The following is a 20,471-nucleotide window of genomic DNA, read 5'->3' as shown; positions in this document are numbered from 1 at the left end:
TTGGATGCCAAATTAGTAGCTGTGTGGGGAAAAAACCCCACATAACTCCCCCATGTTTAAAAATTGAGAGGTTACTTAACTCCTTCTTTCCACTTTGTTTTGAAGGTTTGGTTGTCAGTCTGGTTTACTTGAATTGCTCAGGCACGAAATAGATGTTAAAAATACCGTTAACCTGTTTGATGCTCTGAAGTAGATTTCTGAGCATGTGCATCTGTCTGGCATGTATGTAACTGGGAAGCCTACCTGCTGTCACACTTGGACGTTGTTGATACTGATGCTATTTTAACTTGGAAATGAGCTTTTGCAGCTGGTAGGTCTCTGTAGCAAAGGAAGGCAGGTACTGATTCTGCCTGCCTCTTGGAAACAGATGAAGCCTGTCCCTCAGTTAGCAATTTCATTTCCTATGCCCCTCCCAGGCTGGTTTAACGGGTTGTCGGAGGACAACCTTTGTAAACGAAATTTAGATGTGCTTGATACTCAGATGTTTCATACCCAGTTGATGTGTTAAATTCATTTTAAAAAGAAAATTGTTTGAAAATACATGCTTCATTTGATGGGCAGAAATAGTTATTTGCCTGTCATCTGGCATCTAATAACAGCTCATCACCATCACTCGTGAGAAAGGAAAACAAGCATGCTTTGTTCTCGAACAGGTGCAGTGTAAGGGTAAAATAGTGTTTTAGTTTATTTCCACATTTGAGGGTGGATCTCTGAAGCGCAAATGGATGGCCTGTCATTAAGTGTGGTCCCTCTTTTGGTGCACTAGCAGATAGCTACCCAACAGCAAGTTACTGGAGAGAGTCTGCTTTTAATAATGAACTGTTGCAGCAAAAGCATGTATGGGGTAGAAGTCTGGCATGCTCCCTAGAACTGTGCTTGTGTGCTATCATTTGGGAGAAAAGTGGCAAGGACTTCCAGGAAGAAAGTTGATCTCTTGTAGCCTAGAACAAGATGTTGAAAAGTAAACTGCAGCTGTTCCTGTGGTGCACTAAGCACCGTGCCTGCTAGAGCATGTGTCTGACAAACCACCTAGGTAGTGGGAGTCTAGTTATGAAGACTAACTTAAGGGAGAATGTTTTGACTACTATTTTTTTGCACCTTGTGACATGCATTGAGGGCAAGTGCCTTAAGCAACTTTTGTACAGCTTTGAAAAGGCTTATCATTGTCTTGTTTGAGCAAACAGGAGGGAGAGAATGTTGGAAATGTTAACCAGTCAGCTTTCAATATCACTTTTCTGTCTGCAAAACCAGTAACAAGGTGTTCTTAAAAATTATTTCAGAAGTTTGAGTGAATACAGGGGAAAATGTGCTTTTGAAATATCTGGGTGTGTGAGATGTCTTTTGTCAGTTGCATTGCTTCTGTTACAGTTTATCTGGTCTTGTGTATGTATTCAGTGCAGTGATGAGAAAAACTTTTTAAAACAAAACAAAACAAAAAACCAGAAATGGTGAGTGTGGTTCACAGGGTTTGTACCTAAGGCTGCATATTTGCTTTTATCAATAACTAGAATTTCTGCTGGGAAAGCATCATCTTTCAAGGAACTGAAATACAGAAACTAGGAATTGAGGATTGCTAGAGAAGTTGCATGGCATATACTGCACTGTCTCAGTTTTGCTCATGGTAGCAAGTTGCAGGAATTCTTGTCTTTTCCTTTCTCTGTTAACCTCGTGTGCTAGGTGAAGGCCTGAATGAAGCAAGAGTTTGGCAGTTAAATAGTAACGCTTGTAGGGAGGCACATTACACCAGAGGATTTGATAAGTAAGTTGAAGGTGGTGTGGTTGTCTTCCTAACGCAGATGTAAGGCTTCCCTCATGCTGGGGACCATGGATGAACTACACGGTTGTGCTGTTCCTGAGCCTATTAAGTTTCTGGTGTGAGCCTTCTTACAGCAAAAACCATTAGAAGGGTTTATAGCTTTGAACCATCTCACATGTGGGTTGAAGTGTCTCAGTAACAGTAACACAGGAAGCTGGACATAGAGCAGGGAATAAAATTGATTCCCAAGTAATTGCCTTGACCACAGGCCAATCCTTCCTGTGAACCACACATGCACATTTCATATCAGGGAAGTAGCCAGTGCACCAAGCCCAGTGCTCCTGGTGCAATTGCCTTGGTGCTTCTGACTTCCCCAGTTACACATGAAGAGTAAAAACAGCTGCTGCACCTGTATTTTGTATTTAAATTTCCCCAGGAGCACTTGCCAGGGGAATTTTGCACTGTCCCAAGGGTGATGACTTTCACAGATGCTCAGCCAGCGCATAGTAGGGCCAACACATTGAGCTGATGCACTGAGTATGTCTCCGTGTTTGCAGGAGGGAGCTGTGTCCCTGCTCATGGGAGATGTTGCCACAGCACCTGGGTAGGAGCTGCAGTCACCTAGACCGAGAGTTGAATTAGCTTGGATTGAGGAGACTGGGTGGTATAAATGCACCGGATTGCTGCAGGAGCACACATGGTGCAGATATATACAGGAGAGGGCATGGGTTTGGCATTACACATTACACCTTCTCAGAGACCTCAGCATCTTGTTACTGTGTCTGAAGGGCATGGGTGGAAACCTTTGGTACGGGGACTGACCCTAGCAAGTACAAGCATCTGCTTATTCTGTCACGCAGAAGGTGATGGAGCCTGCAGGCTTGTGTTCCTGACAGTCAGGAGCCTAAGAATAAATGTAATTTAAAATAAGTCATGTAATAGATGGGTATATAATGACATGGGTATAAAGTTCTGGGGTGTTTTCGGTTTTGTTCCTGGTTGTCACTGGAAAAAATGGGGATGGTCAGACCCAAATAAAGCCTCAGAATAGAAAGCAGGTATCTTTTGGGGAAAATGATAAACTGAAGTTCACACCAGTATATTCTTCAGCTGAAGCGCTCCCTATTCTGTGTAACTAGCTACTGTGTGAAGCGTGACTGTCCTCATGGACAAACATGTGCTTAAGCATTTGTGAGACCTGTGCCTCGGGTGCTAGTTACAGGATTAGTCACAGTTCAGTAATTTGTCTGAGTTAGTGGGAGATCAATGGGTAAAGAAGTTGCTGTTATTTTCACTGCTTGGTCCTTGGTGTTTTTTGGTTGTGTGTTTGGGTTTTTTATTTTAAACTCTAGGTGGAGACTAGTTCTCTTTTTCCTGTTGGATACAAGCATACATCATTATTGCATGAATACATTTGGAGTAGGTCTCTAAACAGAGGCTTGGTGGTGGTGGTTTCAGTGCTTAACTTACAAACATGGGAACTGAATTTTTTGATAAATCACTGCATACGGCTTTTTTTACTTAATATACCTTTATATTTTTCTTTAACTATTTGCTTTCCATAACTACTATGCTCATAATAGCTTTCACAAAGGAAGTGAAAAACATATGTTCAGACTTACTCATTTAGAATTGAATTTTTTATTTTGTCCTGTAGTTGTAGGAGTTATTTTTTTGTTTGTTAAATATACTTCAGTACTTAATGTTTTTCTTTCAATATAGTCACCATGCTTGCAGTTGTTTGTGTAACTTATTTCATTTACTAGTGAAACTCATTTTGAGCAGTGAATCATATGTTATCCAGTACTTCAACTGGAAATATATAAACTCTTCTCACTAAGAAGATCATTGACTTGATACATATTGTTTGAATGATACATTTCAGGCTTTCACTAAGAAAGGAGATTATTGACTGGATTTGAGTTAATAAAATAATAGGTTAATGTGCATTTAATTCTCCATTTTTGACCTTGTTACCCATTTGACTGCTTCCTTAGAATAAACCAGAGTACCTTAAGAATCTAAAGCTATTTGCATTGGACCAAAACATTGCTGATGCTGGTTAAGGTTTTAGATAACACTAAGAAGGAAGCAAAGACGCTTTTACTGAAGTATGTTGCTTTTTCTGTGAGAACTAATCTATTATTGTAGCTTTTTTTCCACTTCTGAGAGCATAGTGGTAGGTTCCAATATATTTTAATTCTTCCAATGAATAAATAGTGATGCATTCTAGAAATCCTTAACAATAATGAGAAAACCCTCCTGAATTACAGCACTTCTTCAAGCCAGCTGCTTCCTGATAATCAACATGTCACTCCAGCAGTCTTCATAAATGCTGCTCTCTAATTAGAATTACAAGGCTTGTCAAGAATGCACATGGCCCTTGTCTTCGTTCTCCTTAAATCCTGGGCCAGGTCCCAGCCTGAATTTTCATCTCTCTGCAATAATTCCATTGATTTAGAGTCTGTGTTGGATACTGAGATCAAAATCAGAATCACTTTGCTTGAAGGTGTGGAAATTCCAGTGGAGCAGAGAAAATATTTTAATTGCTTCAGCTAATCATGTAAAGAGGACAACTCACCGACAGTTTGGAAGTAGCTGGAATTTACTTAAACGTAGTAAATAGTAATAATCAAATGGAAAGTAGGTGTCCTTATCCCTTGCATTGATAAAAACCATAGCTGAAGAGAAGTGCTTTTATGGCAGGAAGTCTTGGCACAAGGACCTGGAAGCTTTTTGCAGCTATTGAAGTAAGTAGGGTGTGTTTATAAAAGGAAAGAGGAGCCGAGTTGAAAATACACCATGTGGGAAGTGTCCAGTTCTTCCTGCATAAAGCAGATCCTGTCTATCCCTGTTTGCATTGTGAAATGGCGTTTCTGGGGGGAACAGTACTAGGGGTGTGACATGCTAAGATTTAGGAGATGCTGACTCCAGCTGATTTGACAGCCTGCTGGGGGGATTTGGCCTGCCTGCTAGCCTCATTCTAATGTTGTCTCTGCCATTGAACTCCCTCTCAGAACTAGTTACACTGCTGTTCACCTCCTCACTGTGTGAGAAATTTACAAGTTACTGCTCTCTTAGAAACCCTGTCAGAGGTGACATGTAGCACAGGCTATTGCAGGCTTTGTATAAAAGCTGTCTCTGAAAGACAAAGATTTGATTTCCAGGATGCTAGCTTTTGGATGTGGTTCTGGGTTCCTGTTACTACCTCTTGCTGAAGAATTCCAACTTAGTCCAAATGCCAGTAGCTGTTTTGAATGTGTCGGCTCATGTGTGACTCTAAAGAGCAACCTGAAGGTAGGAACAAACAGAAATAATTTTTAAAGCTCTAATCTGTCTTTGTCCTTTCTTTCCTTTCTGCAACATTTGGAAGGATGCACGCCAGAAGTTCCGCTCTGTGCTGGTTGAAGCAACGGTAAAACTGGATGAACTGGTAAAGAAGATTGGAAAAGCTGTAGAAGACTCTAAACCTTACTGGGAAGCGCGGAGGGTGGCCAGGCAGGTGAGAACTTTCTGTCTCACAAGCTTGTGCTGGTAGTTGGAGAGCACATACTGATTGTGTTGCTTTCCTGCTATTAATAACATCTTAAGCATACGTACTTAGCCAACACTGGTCAATGTCTTGAGCTGCATGTCAGCCATGTGAATCAATGGCAAAAATGTGTTTCTTCACAGCCACAGCTGCACATGTTCTTCAGTCCAGGAACAGCTACACCAGACATAAATGATAAATAGCAAAAGACTAGTTCTGTTCTCTTCTCATTATCAATGGCCTTTCAGAGCCCTGGTCTTTCCTATCAGTAGTTGTAACTATTTGAAAATACAAAGTAGACTTTGTGTATCTGCTTTTTCTTCTTAAAGCAAAAATGTACAGCAGCCAAATGGTTGCAACTGTAAGATGCTTGGAAAGAGGCTGGAGTGGGGCAGACTTGGGCAGACCTGCAGGGTTTGGTGCTGATTAGGTTGTGCTGAAGCAGGAATGTGCTAAATGTGTCTCTAAAATGTGTTGGTTTGGGGAGAAACTGAGCTTTGCTTTCTGTGCTGTCATCAGGATCTGACCTCCCTTGCCCCAACTACTTGATTATTGATAGACCTGTGTGGCTGAGGCAGGGAAGGATGAGGTGTGGAAGTAAGGGTGTGGTCCTACTGGCTACAGGGAAAGCAAGAAAGCTTGTGAGGTGTCAGGCACCTTCTCACTTTAAGGAAAAAGTAGCTGAGAGTGGAGTGTGTGGTGGCTTAGTCAGTGCTTCTGCTTGGTGTCTGTAATGGAGTTTGAGGTGTCTGAGGCTTTTTGGTTTTCTCCAAGGGGGAGGCACTTCCTGGGTGCTACATCAGTTTTCTTTTGAGGCAGGGAGAGGCAGGAGTAGAGGAAGAGTTGCCTAGAGCTGCTGCTTCTGTGCATGACATCTGTTGGCTGCGTAGCCATGATGTGAGTGTTTAAGGGTAGAGTGAAGATGGGGTAACATGTGTGTAACACATGAAAATTACAGTAGGATTTTGTTTGTAAAAATAGGTGGAGGATGAGGGATGAGAAAAGTAGTGTAGATTTGTGCCAGAAGGCAGAAAGTAAACTTGCAGCATAAGAGAAGGGGAGAAAAGAGGATGCATCCTCAGAAAAAGCCATAGGAAAAGGAGACACAAGCTTCATGGCTCTAAAAGCTGATGAAGCAGGAATAGGGTTGATAGGATACGGTGTGCAAGATAGTATGTGACCATGTTGATCCTTTAAATTGCATGGCATTGTTTTGGAGCTGTTGTCTCAGGTCATGGGGATGATGTGTAGGCGTTATTAGGCTTAGTCCTTCAGACTAGAAGCAGCGTGACGAATAGGTAAACTCTGTTTCAAAGAACAGTAGGCACAATTATTTACTACTCATCTGTAACTGCTTTGAAAGCAAACCCTGTTCATGGGCCTATGGTGTGTGCTGGAGATAAGCCAGTGATGAGCTAGAGAGGGAGGGGCAGTTAGTTACAAAATAAGGTCGAGGAAATGTTTATATTCTGTTTGTTAGTGTGTGCAATTGAAAAAAATAATCTCTGAAACCCTGCCTCTAGTATGATCTTATATTTCTATTACTTTAAATAGCTATGTGAGGCATAGTATGCATAGGACTTCAAGAGTTATACTTGGAAGAGTCAGTGGTAGAAATGCATACTTTGCAGTACAAAAAAAGTCAGATGCCTGACTAATATCAGGCACTGAGAGCAGTGAACTTTACCCTCTGTCCTGAAGTTAGCAGCAGACTATGTCCTGAAAATGGATTTTTTTTAATTGTGATGTCTTTGCTATCCCTGAAATCCATTCAGTCATCCTCGTTCAAAGGTGCTTTGCAAGACCACTAAGAAACCCAAACCACTGAAGGTCCTTAGATTTGTAGAATTGCTACTCTGGTATCGGGCTTGTTAGACAGAATCATATTTTTCTTCCCAATCCACTGTCAATGGCTAGGTTTAAATGCTATTTATCTCAGATCTGCTAATTTGCTACACACTTAAATTTCTTTTGATTCCTTGATAGCGTTTGTGTTTTTTTTTTTTTTCTTTAAAACAGGGATTCCCCTTCTAACTGTTCCTGTGACTTTTTTCCCATTTTGTGTTATAGAGCCAGTCATGGAACAGTACTCTCTCTCTTTGTATCTGCTTAGCAGACAGAGCTGGAAGATGGTCTCTTGTTTCCCTTTGGTTTTGTCTAATCAAATCTTGAAATAGAAAATGTGAGGACCGAGAGGAATATTAGTGTTGAAGGACAGTGAATCTATCTGGAAACCAGGAGACTGGAAAGACTTGGTGCCAATCATCAAGTAAAGCATCTGCCTAAAGAGTTTTTCTAGTCTAAATTTAGTCTGGAGAAGTTCTGTTTAACTGGGAGCAATTTGCTATATTCAAGTGGGGAGAAGGGGTGGATGGGTAGGGAAATAAGAAACTGGAGGAATGTACCAGAATATTAGTACGTTTAGATGCCAGTCTGCATCTTTTTTTCTTACTTGATTTGTAAAATTGTAGAGAAATCATGGGAACAGCTTGATATTTTTCCACTCAAATTTATAATAACATCTAGCCTGTGAAGATTGTCTTGCTTCTGCCTTACCAGTTATTTTAGAGCTGTTAGGCTGCCTCTGAAAACATAGGCACAAGGTTCTTGGTGGTTGAAACAGCTTTAGTTAAACAATAAGGGAAAAATGCATGACTGTACTTGTAAGAGAAAGGAAGTGTAAATTCTTATTTGTTGCTCTCAGTAAAGGGAAGTAAAAATATGACCTATAGATTGAAGTCTTCTGGGAACAAAGAACTGCATAATTAATGACATCTAGTTTCACAGAAATGCAGTAGTTGTCCAGAGTTACTTGCATCTAAAATGTCAGTTGTAGGTTGAGTTGTCTGATGCAAGCTGTAGGAGCTTGCTTTGACTTGGCACCAGCATGATTCTCTTCTGGAAATACTTGTTTCTTCTATTAAGATAAAACCCATTAACAAGGTAGGAGGGCACTGATGCAGGATCAGCAAAAAACAGGTCCCCAGCTCAAGTACTTCCATGAGGAAGCTTTAGGATCTTGAGGCGTTTTGCCTACTCACCCTTACCCCCATCTTGTGCAATCAGTGTTGATAGAAGATACTGAATTAAATTATTTCTCCCATGCAAAAGTCCTGTAGCACCTTGTTTGTGTAATGTGTGCCAAGAGAGGTTCAGATTGGCCTATCTGAGGGTTAAACTTTGCTTTAACAGAACAAGGGTCCCTCAGCATTAGGATTTGAATGCTTTGCCTTCTGAAGTGGTGGCATAAGGAGTCAGGATGCTGCCTGTTGGCACCGAGACTGAAGTGAGAGCTGGCTAATATTCTTGCCCCTGTAGATTTCATGCAACTTCTGCCAAGACAACTTAGTTGTGATTCCTGACTTGGTATACCAGTGGGCCTTTTGTGTTGATTGTGGGCCCATCTTACTGTTTTGGAGCATTTTGATCCAAATTTGGTTAATCAAATTTTAATGTGTTTCTGCTACAAGAACTTCTTTTGCATTTGGCATATTGTCTTTTCATGTTCTTTAACTTACACCATAATGCACGTGTTCAATGGAAGAACCTTGGCCTATAATAGAGGATTCTGTATGTACACAAGCAGTGACCACGTTGCAGCAATATTAAATTCCTATAATCCAGAAGGTGGTCCAGGTTCTAAGTGTTGGAAAGATCAATCAATCATGGGAAATGTCTGTTTGGTGTGTGGTGTTTTGGAGGTTTTTTTTTTCTAGTAATCTGCTTCCCTAGCTGACTAGTCAACATAATGGGGAAGAAGGGTGAAGTTGCCAGGAAACAATAGTGTAAACAACAGTGTAGGTCTTGAGCCTCTGAGGTAAGTGTCTTAAGCCACTGTTGACTTCATATTTTTCAGGGCTGGGAAGAACCTATGCAATAGTGTCTGCAACAGTGTCTGAGCAGGTGCTAGAGATTGAGAAGCATGTTGCCTCCTTGCTGACACCATGCTCTGGGACAGCATGCTGTGCAAAAGCAAGTGTGGTCTACTACATAAATCAATGGGCTGTTAGGAGCTGCTTTTCTGCTGCTGCACCACATGGATAAATTACTTTGTGTCTCTCTTAGTTCCCACGTAAATTGGAGCTGTCAAGCTGCTGTGAAGCTGAGTTCGTTAAGGGAAGTAAAAGCACTTTGGGGTCTTTGGGAGGAGGTGCCATTTAAACTCTTATCCCTGTGTCATCGCTTGTGAACCCAGGGACAAACTCAACAGAGGACTTGCCTTTCTGCTTTGCTTTTGCTGGAAGAAAAAAATCTGATAAAAATGTGTTCCCATCCCCCAAAATAAAACAATCCATGCATTTTTAGTGACCTTAACCTGAAAAAAAGCCTTGGGAGTTTTGTTTTTAATTAAGCTTTAGTTCCTATTACCGCATGGTTTTTTGTTTGGTTTTTGTTGGTGTTTTTTACACCCACCCACCCCCGAGTGGGGAGTTAATTTTGTTCCCCAGTACTGGCTCAGACTGGGAGTATGTGCAGGTGCTTTGCTCCACTTTAATCCTGAGCTTATTTTGGAGAGCCATGGTTTTGCTTTGTGATACACACACACACCCCCTTTTTAGCTTTTACAGAAGTGTGTCAGAAAACTTGCTTCAGGCAAAAATAGATGAAAGTTCTATGCTAGGTCATATCTATATGTCTCTCTCACTAAGGGACCCATCTGTAGCAAGTGTTCAGAGAACAGTGTGTTGAGGGGTATGCATATTCTGCTTTCTCTTGGGTCACTCTTCCTGGTTTGGTGTTACAAGTAATTCTTCTCATGTTGTTGGCATGCTTTCTTGAGCAGCATCCTTTTATCTCAAAAGGCTCGGGAAAACATGTTATCGGTATGTACAATGGTTCTTCACTGATGAAGACTAGGCATACCTAAGAGGAAATGCAGTTGATGGACAAGTAGATTGTGTTCAGCAGGGACAGCTAACCTGTCCTATTCACTGCAACTTTTTATGTAGTAGAGCTTCTTCCTCTCACCTCACTAATGATTTTTCTCTCATGTAATATTTTATACTGGATTGCCACATCTGTTTGAAGAAATCAGCTGACAGAGTAAAGAATTTTTTAGGGGTGAGTTTTCAGATACTCAGATTCTGAGTCTCCATTCTGCCTGTCTTCACAAAAGGGGAACCCAGATACCACTGGGAAATTATTTCCTCTCTCAAATGTGAATTTTGTTTTGATTTGACCAGTGGGGTCAGAAGTTAATGGTGGATACCAGTAGGCCAAGGTGGGTATATAGGATTTGCCTTGATTAGCTTTACCTACTGAAGTGTTTAGTGTCTAGTCTAAGATAGTCATTTGGGTCCTTAATCACTGACTGTAGTCAGTGGTGAGAGGTAAGGTGCATGTGAAAAGCCTTCTGAAATATGTTCCTCCTCCTTAAATGCGGAGGGAATTCAGACATCTCATTCTAGGTTGTTTAGCCATTTGAAAGGTGTCAGGTGAATCCTGCAGCAAGTGGTTCAATGAATCTTATCGACAAAGTGAATCTGGATGAAGAGTAGCTCCTGTAATCTTGTAGAACAGGAACTGAGCCACTTGATGGTGAAGGTGGGAGGGTGTAAGCGGATAAGAGCACACTTGTCTAGTTGGAAGAGTCTTCCTCAGCAGACTGATAGCATTCTTTGCAGAAGTGCAGTACCTATAAAAGAACAAAACTTTCCCAAGTGGCCATTGCATCTTAGTTTCTAGGTGTTCAGCTTGAGATGTCTGAAGGTAGCGTGGCAAGTGTGGAAGGTTATAGATGGTAACTTTCTTAGCTCAGGAGAGACAAAAGCTTTTGAAATGAATATAACTTGAAGGTTCAAAACTGCCACTCACCCTTAAAAATAAATTAGGAACTGGGAACTGTGGCCTTGCCAGTGCCACTTCCTGCAGCACCCAAGTTTCCCATCCAAACTCGCTCAGTGAGTGAGAGCTAATCGGATCACAGCACCAGCTGGCACTGCTGTGGACAGGAGGGGCAGCATTGAATGTGGGTGACAGCCTCTGGGTCCAGATCCAACAGTGGTGGATATCCAGGTCCTCCCCTCTGGTGCCTAGGCACTAGATGTGTTATCCATTGGTATAGTGAATGTAGCCATGTCATAAGAAATCTTCTTTTTGATTCTGCTTTTACAAGCTGAAATCCTGATGCTTGTGTTTAGTATAACAAGGAGTTAAGACTGATTTGCATTATCTGGTAAGCTTATCTTGGCAAAAAAGGGTGAGGGAGAGGGAACTTAAAAAGCAAAAATTAAATGTCAGCAGAACTGTGACAGACCTGCATTCCTGTTTGGCAATTTGCTGTGCAGCTAGTAAAAAGCAAAATTATTGGCACAGTTAACAGTGAAACAACCAACTGACCTTTCCTGGCTGAAGTAGTGTTTCTGGTTAACTGTTTAGAAACCAAAAAGCTATCTGATAGATTCACACTTTCAAAGCAAGGATACAGAAACTTGGAAGTGGATTTTGACAAAGCTTCTACAAATCCTTCCAACTGTTTAAGAAAAAACACGAACACCCAGAGCACTTGACTGTTCTCTGTGGCCAAAGTTTGGTGCTGCATTATCATTGGTAAGTAATAATTGTCTGTGCAGCACTGCTGCTAATGGCCCGTTAATTCTGGTCTCGCTATTCATCTTGTGCATAGAGAAGGAGTGCTCCTTTGATTAAACAAGAAGAAGAGCTGTCGATGCGGGGTCAGAAACTACCATAGGGTCCCAAGAGTATTTCCACCCGTGTTTGTGGTCATGCAGCCAGCAGAAGGTATTTTATATGGACATTGTTCCTCCAGCCATTTGCAATAACCAGTCTAGGCTGGCAGCGTAGGTTATGTTATTTGTGGTCTGCCTATGCAGATAGCTTGCCCTTGTCATTGAAGATGCCCTGCTGGCTCCTGGGGAGCCTCACAGTAGTGAGAAGATAGAGGAGGTAACAATTTCTGGTTTAGGAAGGTGGGGTGAACAATTTAAGAGGCATCTTGCTCCCCAGGTGTGTAAATCAACCACACAAAAAAGGCTGTGATTTGATTTTGGATTACTTAGGCTGGTGGGGTGGAGAGGCCGCTCAGAGGCAGGGGAGCAGCTCCCTTCCTGAACTGGGATTTAGCTGTTGTTCGTTGAGAAACTTGTCTGTGGGATGAAGGCTGACGTGATGGCCTCTGTTAGCGCTGGGGCAGGCCAGGTATGGGAGGCAGGCAGGCAGGCAGCACAGGCCTTGCCTGGGAAGAGACAGCTAGGGTGCTCTGAAGGGAAAGGAGACATGGAAGTTGCCGTGTGGGTAATCTGGGAGCCCAGTGCTGTAAAGAAATGGTAAGGAGATGAAATGTAGGTGAGCTGTGCAAGAAGTTGGTGCCTGAAAGGATGAAGCATGGAGGCTGCAGGTCATACCTGGTGGCCTAAGAAGGTATATGTGTCCTTTTTCCCTTTCTGTTCCCTGTGGATCTGCTCTAGACCTGAACCCCTTCTTTCCACCAACACTTTCACTTTTTTTGTTACAAAACACATACTTAAATCTTGGGGAAACCATGTTGATGTGACGTCAGTCGTCTTATGAAATGTGGAGTTCTCATTGCTGTGATCCCAAGGGGCATTTCACATGGTGCATAGCTGACTGTGGGGCCAGGCACCCGTCTGAAGAGGAAATAAGCCAAGCAAAGTAATCTGACGTCAGTAATTTTATTATTGAGGATGAGGAGTCACTTTCTGGACTTCTGGCAGGGAATCCACAGAGTTTCCTAAACTTTATTTCTAAAGTAGGATGCACTTTGGGTTAAGTAAATATCATGGTTTAACCCCGACTGGCTACTAAGCGCTACACAGCCACTTGCTCACTCCCCCCTGGTGGGATGGGGGAGAGAATTCGAAAAGTAAAAGTGTGAAAGCTCATGGGTTGATATAAAGACAGTTTAAGAGGTAAAGCAAAGCCACAGACACAAGCAAAGCAAAATGAGGAATTCATTCGCTGCTTCCCATCTGCGGGCAGATGTTCAGACTTCTTTGTACTCAAAAGTTGATGGGGTGCCTCTTGTGCTCTCTTGTCATGTTTGCGAATTGTGATTAAAACCCTGTGAGTAGGGGGTAGGAGTCACTACCCTGTGCTTAGTGTTTGTTTCACTGCTGCTAGACAGAGCTTGTGGTTGGTGTGTTCTATTTGCTCACCTGAATGCTTAAAACCTAAAAATTGTGTTTTAAGTCTTACATTATGGTTCTGTTGCATTTTCCTTCAGGCCAAAGTTGTGACAAAACAGGGAGTTCAGGGAGACTTACCTGGGTCAACCAGCAGGGTTTTGCCTGGCTGATTTATTAGAATTGTTACTTACTGACTTAAAACTTTTAAGACCTCAGTTTTACATTTGTTCCAGCTCTGTTGTCTGGTTGAGCAGTGTGATATTTGAGTGTCTCAAACAAGCTGTCCTTAAACTGCTGAGAAGAGGTAACAGATGTTGCTTGGCTGGATTTGGAAAGTTATGCCAAAGACCTGATCTGTGAAGGAAAGCTCCTGATTTTTTTTTTTGTCTTGCCATCAACCCTGCTAATGCAGAATAGTAGGCCAGTGTGACTGGCAAGTTACTACCTTCTTAATCCTGAGCAGCTGGAAATCTGCCCCATGTTTGGGAACACTTAACAGCTGCTGCTTCACAGATGAACTGAAAAAAACCCTGTACCTGATTCATATTTAGTGTTCTGTTACTTACATTTCCTGCGAACTAGGTGGTATCTGTAGCAAAACCATCTGCAAATACTATATACTTGGCATCTTTGGACAGTAAGAACTAATTTTTAGCCATTTGGTTGTTGAAATACCTGTATCAATAAATTCTGTGTATGTATGTGCCCCTTCTAAATTTTAGCTAGACCACCTGTGTCTATCTGTGCTTTCTATGGCTCAGTGAAAAAGGGTCTAGTTATTTTGGGTTGGTGTTTATACATCCTATGTTTTTGTGTGAGCACTGTTCAGTTGATAGATGATTAGTTTGTGTAAGCTATTGATGCAAAAACTATAATTGGTCTTCTCATCATTAGTAGATGTGCCTTGGAGGGCTCCATTATGTAAATTTGTTAGCTGTACACTGTAAATTAGAGGTTCTTCCCTCTTCTGCTTTTCTTTCCAGCAGCGGAAGAAAATACTGTTTTCATCCAAGTGTTTTGAAGAATGTATCTAGAAGAGATGAAAAAAATGACTCTTTCTTTTTTTGGTGTCTTTCTCCCACTTTCTCCAAACCCACAAATCATCCATTAGTTCTAAGCTGTTCTGGATGGGAGCAATAGAACGCTAGCTAGCTGTTCAACCTTCTCATCATTAATTGTCAAGAATGCTGTGACCTAATTATTTTGCCTACCTTTCGAGAATGTTTCTTGTTCTTTTTTCTGTTGTGAAATACTAGGTGTTGTGCAAGTAGGTTTGAAATAATGTAATAGTGGGGTAAGTGGGTGTGGAAATACACTCTGTTCTCTGGAGTAACAAGAGCAGGGCGAGGGCAGGAAGGTTTGGGGCATTTTTGTTAGATGTCAGCTGATATAAGCTGAAAAAAGTGGTACAGGTGATCTGGCTATTATGCTTAGCTGCAGGTGCTGGAACTGGCAGGAAGGTTTAAGCAGCTGTCAAAGGGTGCTGGGATATATGAAAATAGAGATTAATTTTTCCTCTGCTGTTGTCTGAAAATTTGATTAACATCTTTTCGTATCCTCTTCAACTTGGAAAAACCCAAGAGTTTTAGATTATGCATTCCTTTGCATAGCTGTAGCACTTTGGCCTTTTGGCAATAGCTATGTAAAGTACAGCATTTGAACAAATGATAATTTAAAGGAAAGATTGCCTTGTGTTGTTCTCTCTGTTTCCCCTCACAGTCTTTTCTGGTCACTTGTGAACGTTATTTAATGAAATTGTAAGCCACAGACAGGATGATCTGTTAAAAATAGTAGCTGGCATTTGAGCCCAGGTGACTTGAGGTCAGGGTGATATCTTATGTACCTGCTTTGCATGGTAATTGCTCAGGTATGACTGCTGAAGGCACCACAAGTCTTGCAACTTTGGGGAAGTTGTTCAGCCACCCCAATCTTTGTGTACAGTGGTCTAAATAGGTGGGAGTTTGTTGTGGAGTGATAAATGCTCATGCTAGCTGCTGCTGCCAAAACAAATCTGATACAAATGTTGGTTACTGCCTCCTGGGTGTGTTTTGTTATGACTTCTAGTAAACCAGTATAAGTTTATGAGTTCTTGTCTGTTCTTGCTGGAAAAGGTTATCTGAAGAGTCCAGTTCCTCTGTAGCATGTGTGGGAATGGCTCTGCATTGACTCAGTTTCTGTAAGAAAAATCTCTTTTAATTGCAGCAAACTTGCAGTTCTACTGTTATAAAATAACTTCCACTGCCAGGATGTGGAAGAAGTATCTGTTGTGGTTTGGGTTTTTTGGCTTTTTTTTTTTTTCCTGTGTCTGCTTCTGATGTTTGGAGTTTTTTCACTTGGTAGTGGGTACTAATGGTTTGTTCTTAAAGGAGGGGTTTATTGCTGTGAAGTGGAATTGAAATTTTGCTGTTCTTGCTGCTACCTAGACTTTTTCCTTCAAGGAATGGACTTAGGCCCTTCATTTGTCCAGGACACCACTCTCAACTTTTTCCTTTAAGTGAAGCATGCCTGTTGTTCACACATGCTGTGGAGTCATATAATTCCACTAGGAAAAACTTTGAAGACTTGACCCATTGAAGATAATCAATTATCCCTTAGGAAAATTACTATCTTGCAAGTTGCTGGTGGTTGTGAGGCTTTCTGGGAACTGGGAGAACAGATCCAGAACAGCCCGTCACCCAGGTGAAACTCCTACCCATGTGACTTGTCTTTGCCTATGCTGCTGTGCTTGCATGCACAAGATGTGCTGACAGAACCAGGCTGCCAATCCCTTGTTAGCCCTCTGGAAACTTCTGTTTACAAACATTTGCTGCTTTGGGGGCAATTAGGTGAGAGAACAGTGTTTCTCCTGAACATATCTGTTGCATCTGTATGTGCTAAACATTTATTATCTTGGATAATTAGCAAAATCCACTAAGGCAGGCGGTGTACGTCTTGTAGCATGTATTTGTGGAAGTTTGTTCCATGCTTCTATACTGGATTTCAGCAAAGGAGGCTGCTGCCAGGTGCAGATGAGCATGCAGAGCCTTTGTAAACCTAAAAACCAGCTGTAAACCCTAGACTCGTGGAGTCGCTGCCTAAGCTGTCAGAATGCAGGTGCATGTTGAGGGGAGGATTATCTTGATATTTTTCTCTCTTAAGATATTTTACCTTGGAGAGAAAAACCTGGACATATTCAATGACTGCCTCTTCTAGAAGGCAGCAGCTTTATACTTTTGGCCACAAAAAAGTGCACAACTAACAAGCAGATGGCCGTGAGTGCCCAAGAAGGCTGTCACTCGATGACAGATTGTTCATCCTAATACCATATTCTGGTGCCATAGACATGTTAATTAGCGTGAGTAACTCCAAGCAGACCAGCATCTCACAACCTCATGGAAAACGAGGGCCAAAGAGCTTGGTGGAGTATCTCCCATACAGTCTCTGTGCCCAAATGAGCATTGCCTCCCTATTCCTACTGCAGTGAGGCAAGGAGCTAGATCAATTAAAAACAGCGAGGAATCCAGTAGGTTTCAAATGACTGAATGTACAGCGGTGATGATCAGCTCAGAGAGTATATTCTGGTCTTTGTTTCACAGGATCCTAGTGTACAGCCTGGATGGGAGCCACCAGAGAACAGAAAAAGGCTGGTAGCTGATTGTTCATCCAGTCCAGGATTGCCCTTAATAGTGTTTAAGGAAATTGTATGTTTAGATATATTCTTTCTCATTTCCTTCCCTAGCTCCTAAAGAAGGGAGGTGGGATTCTGTCTTTGAGAAGACCAGCTGTCTCCTCAAAGATAACAAAAGAAGCTAATTAAGTGAGCTGTAGTTTGTGCCCTGAACTTTTTGTTTCTTGGAATATGGCTTGTGGTCATGTCTTAAGGGAGTTACACGTAGCACCTAAGTTTAGCACAGAGTTGGATGTTTCTCAGAACATGCTTTGTAGGTCTGGTCTTACTTCCTGAGCCTTTTTATAGACTACAGGTTTACTGGGAAAATAAAATGGAGCCAGGAGTTAGGTCAGTTCTGTAACAAGCTGTTAGAAGAGGGGAGTGGATGCATGAATGGGACCAAAAAGCCCAGTGCAAGAAAAAGGCACCTGATCAAAAGCAGAGACTAAGGGACATCTGGTTATTGTATTCCACAGACATTTCATTAGTTATGCAGCAGGGAGGAAATGGTTTGTGCTCCAAAAAGCTCTAGCAAAGTTTTATTTTCACCATCTCCTCCCCTTCGCCTTCTCCACCCAAATAAAAATCTTCAAATGTGTTTTGCAAAAGCAAATTTTAACCCATGTACAATTTTATAGCTTTTCAATAAACAGCTTAAGACAAGGGTGTTTCAGACTCTTGAGAGGCTGTATTTTGTCAGTAATGCAGTCATTGCAGATTAATATATAGCTCACAAATCCTCATATATCTGCCAAAATTAGGTCATTTGCAAGGCTTTGGATTTTATAAGTTGTTTATAAAAATCTGTACGCAGCCTATATCAAGAAGGGGTTTCTGTTCGTTACTACCTCTTAGTTCTGGTTTGGCTTTGAGTTTTTAGTCTGTAGGGAGAGAGGTAAGGAAGGTCATGGTCCTTAAAAAAAAGCAAAGAAAACCTCCACCCCTGCAACTGCACTGTCTGATTATTGAAGACTATAAATGTGGGTCTGAGAATCTAGGAGAACATTCAGCATCGCAGCAAATTTTTTGCAACTACTATGTTTTGGGTTTTTTTCGGGTTTTTTTGAGAAACTGTAAGGAAAAAGTAGTGGTATTTTATAGGAATGCTGGTTGTACCAGACCTCTGGAGGTCATCTGATCCCAACCTCCTGCTCAAAGCAGAACTGTCACCATTGCTGGATTGCATCAACTGTGGCTTTGCCAAGTCTTGAAAACCTCCAGAGATGGAGATTTGTAACCTCTATGGTTAACCTGTCTGTGGGTCATACTGCCCTCCTGGTAAGAAATAGTTTTTTAACGTGCAACTTGAACTTCCAAGCTGCTGCCTCTGGCTGTTGCTCCATGTTCTGTCATCCAGTACTGCTGAGAAGCATTTGTTTGACTCTGTCATCTTTGCAGTTCCCCTTCAAACTATAGCTGGCAGCTAATCAGATTACTCCTTAGCCTCTCCTTCTTGCTAGACTAAAAAAGCCCACATCCCTCAGCACTCCTTATAAGAGTCATTGTAGGCCTCTGGACCCTATCTTGACACCCTTCTTGAATTGAGGGGCCTGGATATAGTATTCAGTGTGCAACCTGACCAGCACTGAGTTGGGAGGAATAACAACCTCCCGTGATGGGCCAGCTGTGGCCCTCTTGATGTAGTTTGCCTTACAACAAGAGTGTACCTTTTCAGGTTTTTCAGCCTGACACCCATTGTAATGTGCAGCTTGTTTTTGACAGGGCAGATCTTCGCATCTGTGCTGATGGGATTATTCCATCCCAGGTGCAGGACTCCGTATTTCTCCTTGTTGAACCTTGTTGGGGTTTCTCCTGGCCCAGTTGAGTTTCACAAGGTCCATCTGGATTGGGGTTCTAACATCTGCCTTTTCAACAACCTCCCCTGACTTTGTGTCATCTGCAGATTTGCTGGGGATGTAGCTGTGCCAATATCAAGACTGTTGTTAGGATGTTGACCATTATGGGCCCTTGTGTTGATGTCTGGGCTGCTCTTCATGTTACTGGCCACCAGCTGCATTGAGACAGGTTCAGGAAAACTGGAGCCAAAATAGCAGCACTCGGTGGCTAGTTGTTGCAGAATAGCTGTGTGATCATGGCCATGACTCCCTTAAAGATCTTTGTGAAACAAAGTTAGCGTAAGTTAGCTGAAGCAGGCCTTGCAGCTATGCTGAGGCATGCTGATAAGGAAGCTGAGAAAAACACTGACCTTGTGCCTAATGTTGTAAATAACTTTGAGGAATTCGCGTAGACAAGAGAGGAAAAAAAAATATATGTAGTTAGCTATCCGCAGAAACCGCAAATAGGAGGACGTATGAAAGTGTAACCCTTTAGAGCTTAGCCAATCAGCAGATGATTTGTAGGCATAATTAACTGGAACTGTATATAAGACATAATCGCGCCGTAATAAATTGAAGCTTGCTTTATCACTCATACTGAGTCGGCCGCGTGCTTCCCCTCGCTCGTCAGCTAGTTACTGTGAATGCTGCAGCAAGCACTTTAACTGCCTTCACCTTGTAGCCTTCTGAATTACTGAATCCACTGCAGTGATGGCCGAGACAGGTATGCTGTGGTCAAGTGATGATCCTGCTGCCCTCATCCCTGCCAGAAGCTTGTGCAGGATGCTGTGGTGCAGTCAGCGTGATCAGAGTGATCCCTGAAGACAGGTGTACCACAGCAACTCTGGTGGGCAACTGGTGAAGGAAAGTTCCTGTTTTAAAACATGTTCCCTGTTGTTGTACTTTGCACAGCAAATTAACTGTGGGATGTTGTTAAAAGAGAGGGGGCCAGAATGGAAACATCTGAAACTTGCTTTCTTTTGGAGAGTGTGACTGGAACACAGTTAATCATTATCTATTTTGTAGTAAGCAAGTACGTGTTTGCTGGTAGCAATTAAACTATTGTTTTAAAGATTAATGAGTGGGGGAGACATTAGTGTCACAGTAACAAACAAGAGCCTTTTTAGAGCAGAGGCCTTGAGCCAGCACGTGATCTGCCAGTGCCTTGTTCTGAGCAGCAGCTGTGTGTTCCCTTCATGTTCTAGCTTGCAGTGATTTTATAAACAGAGATTGTTCTTGCCTTCCATTGGCAATAACATGGAGATGCTGAAATAAAATGGGCGTGAAGACACTTGGCAGTGTGGGATGAGATAGGTTCACCTGGATAAATGAGAAGCCAATTTTGTAAATACTTGAAAATAACAGACCTTTGCTGACTGCCATTTCTAATGGGAAATTTTCTGGTTGTGTTAGTGATGTCCTTTTCATGAATTTATCAGTGGTTGTGGTCTGGTCCTCTGGTGAGGGAGGCTGGCCAAGGGGAGAAATTCTGTAGCAGGCTTGGCCCCACAAAAAGTACACTTTGCATCTATTTCTGGCAAGCTGGCTTGGCTGTTAGCTGTGTGCACACGTGTTCACAGGTCAAAGGCTGAGC

At 42.1% G+C, this 20,471-nt stretch overlaps 2 protein-coding genes across 5 annotated transcripts in view; both read left to right on the top strand.

Annotated features, from left to right (window-relative positions):
* The window catches only part of METTL6 (methyltransferase 6, methylcytidine), a 53,307-nt gene extending 48,103 nt beyond the window's left edge, over window positions 1-5,204 (top strand). The window contains exon 6 of one of the 2 annotated variants that reach the window (XR_008731930.1): window positions 5,130-5,188. The gene's annotated coding sequence lies outside the window, so the exon portion shown is untranslated. Of the gene's footprint in view, window positions 1-5,129 lie in introns of both variants that reach the window. The other variant, XM_055708324.1, reaches the window with a different exon arrangement.
* Window positions 1-20,471, top strand: part of SH3BP5 (SH3 domain binding protein 5) — a 75,639-nt gene that overhangs the window by 29,094 nt on the left and 26,074 nt on the right. For 2 of the 3 annotated variants that reach the window (XM_027814776.2, XM_055708315.1), the window contains exon 3: window positions 5,130-5,258. The exons of the other annotated variant lie outside the window; for it this stretch is intronic. In XM_027814776.2, coding sequence (XP_027670577.1) covers window positions 5,130-5,258 — 129 coding nt within the window. The remainder of the gene's footprint in view (window positions 1-5,129; window positions 5,259-20,471) is intronic. 3 annotated transcript variants of the gene reach the window in all.

Source organism: Falco cherrug, chromosome 4, assembly GCF_023634085.1.
Source record: "Falco cherrug isolate bFalChe1 chromosome 4, bFalChe1.pri, whole genome shotgun sequence".
Lineage (NCBI taxonomy): Eukaryota > Metazoa > Chordata > Aves > Falconiformes > Falconidae > Falco > Falco cherrug.
The sequence above is the reverse complement of the archived record's forward strand: the minus strand, read 5'-3'. Positions and strand labels throughout refer to the sequence as shown.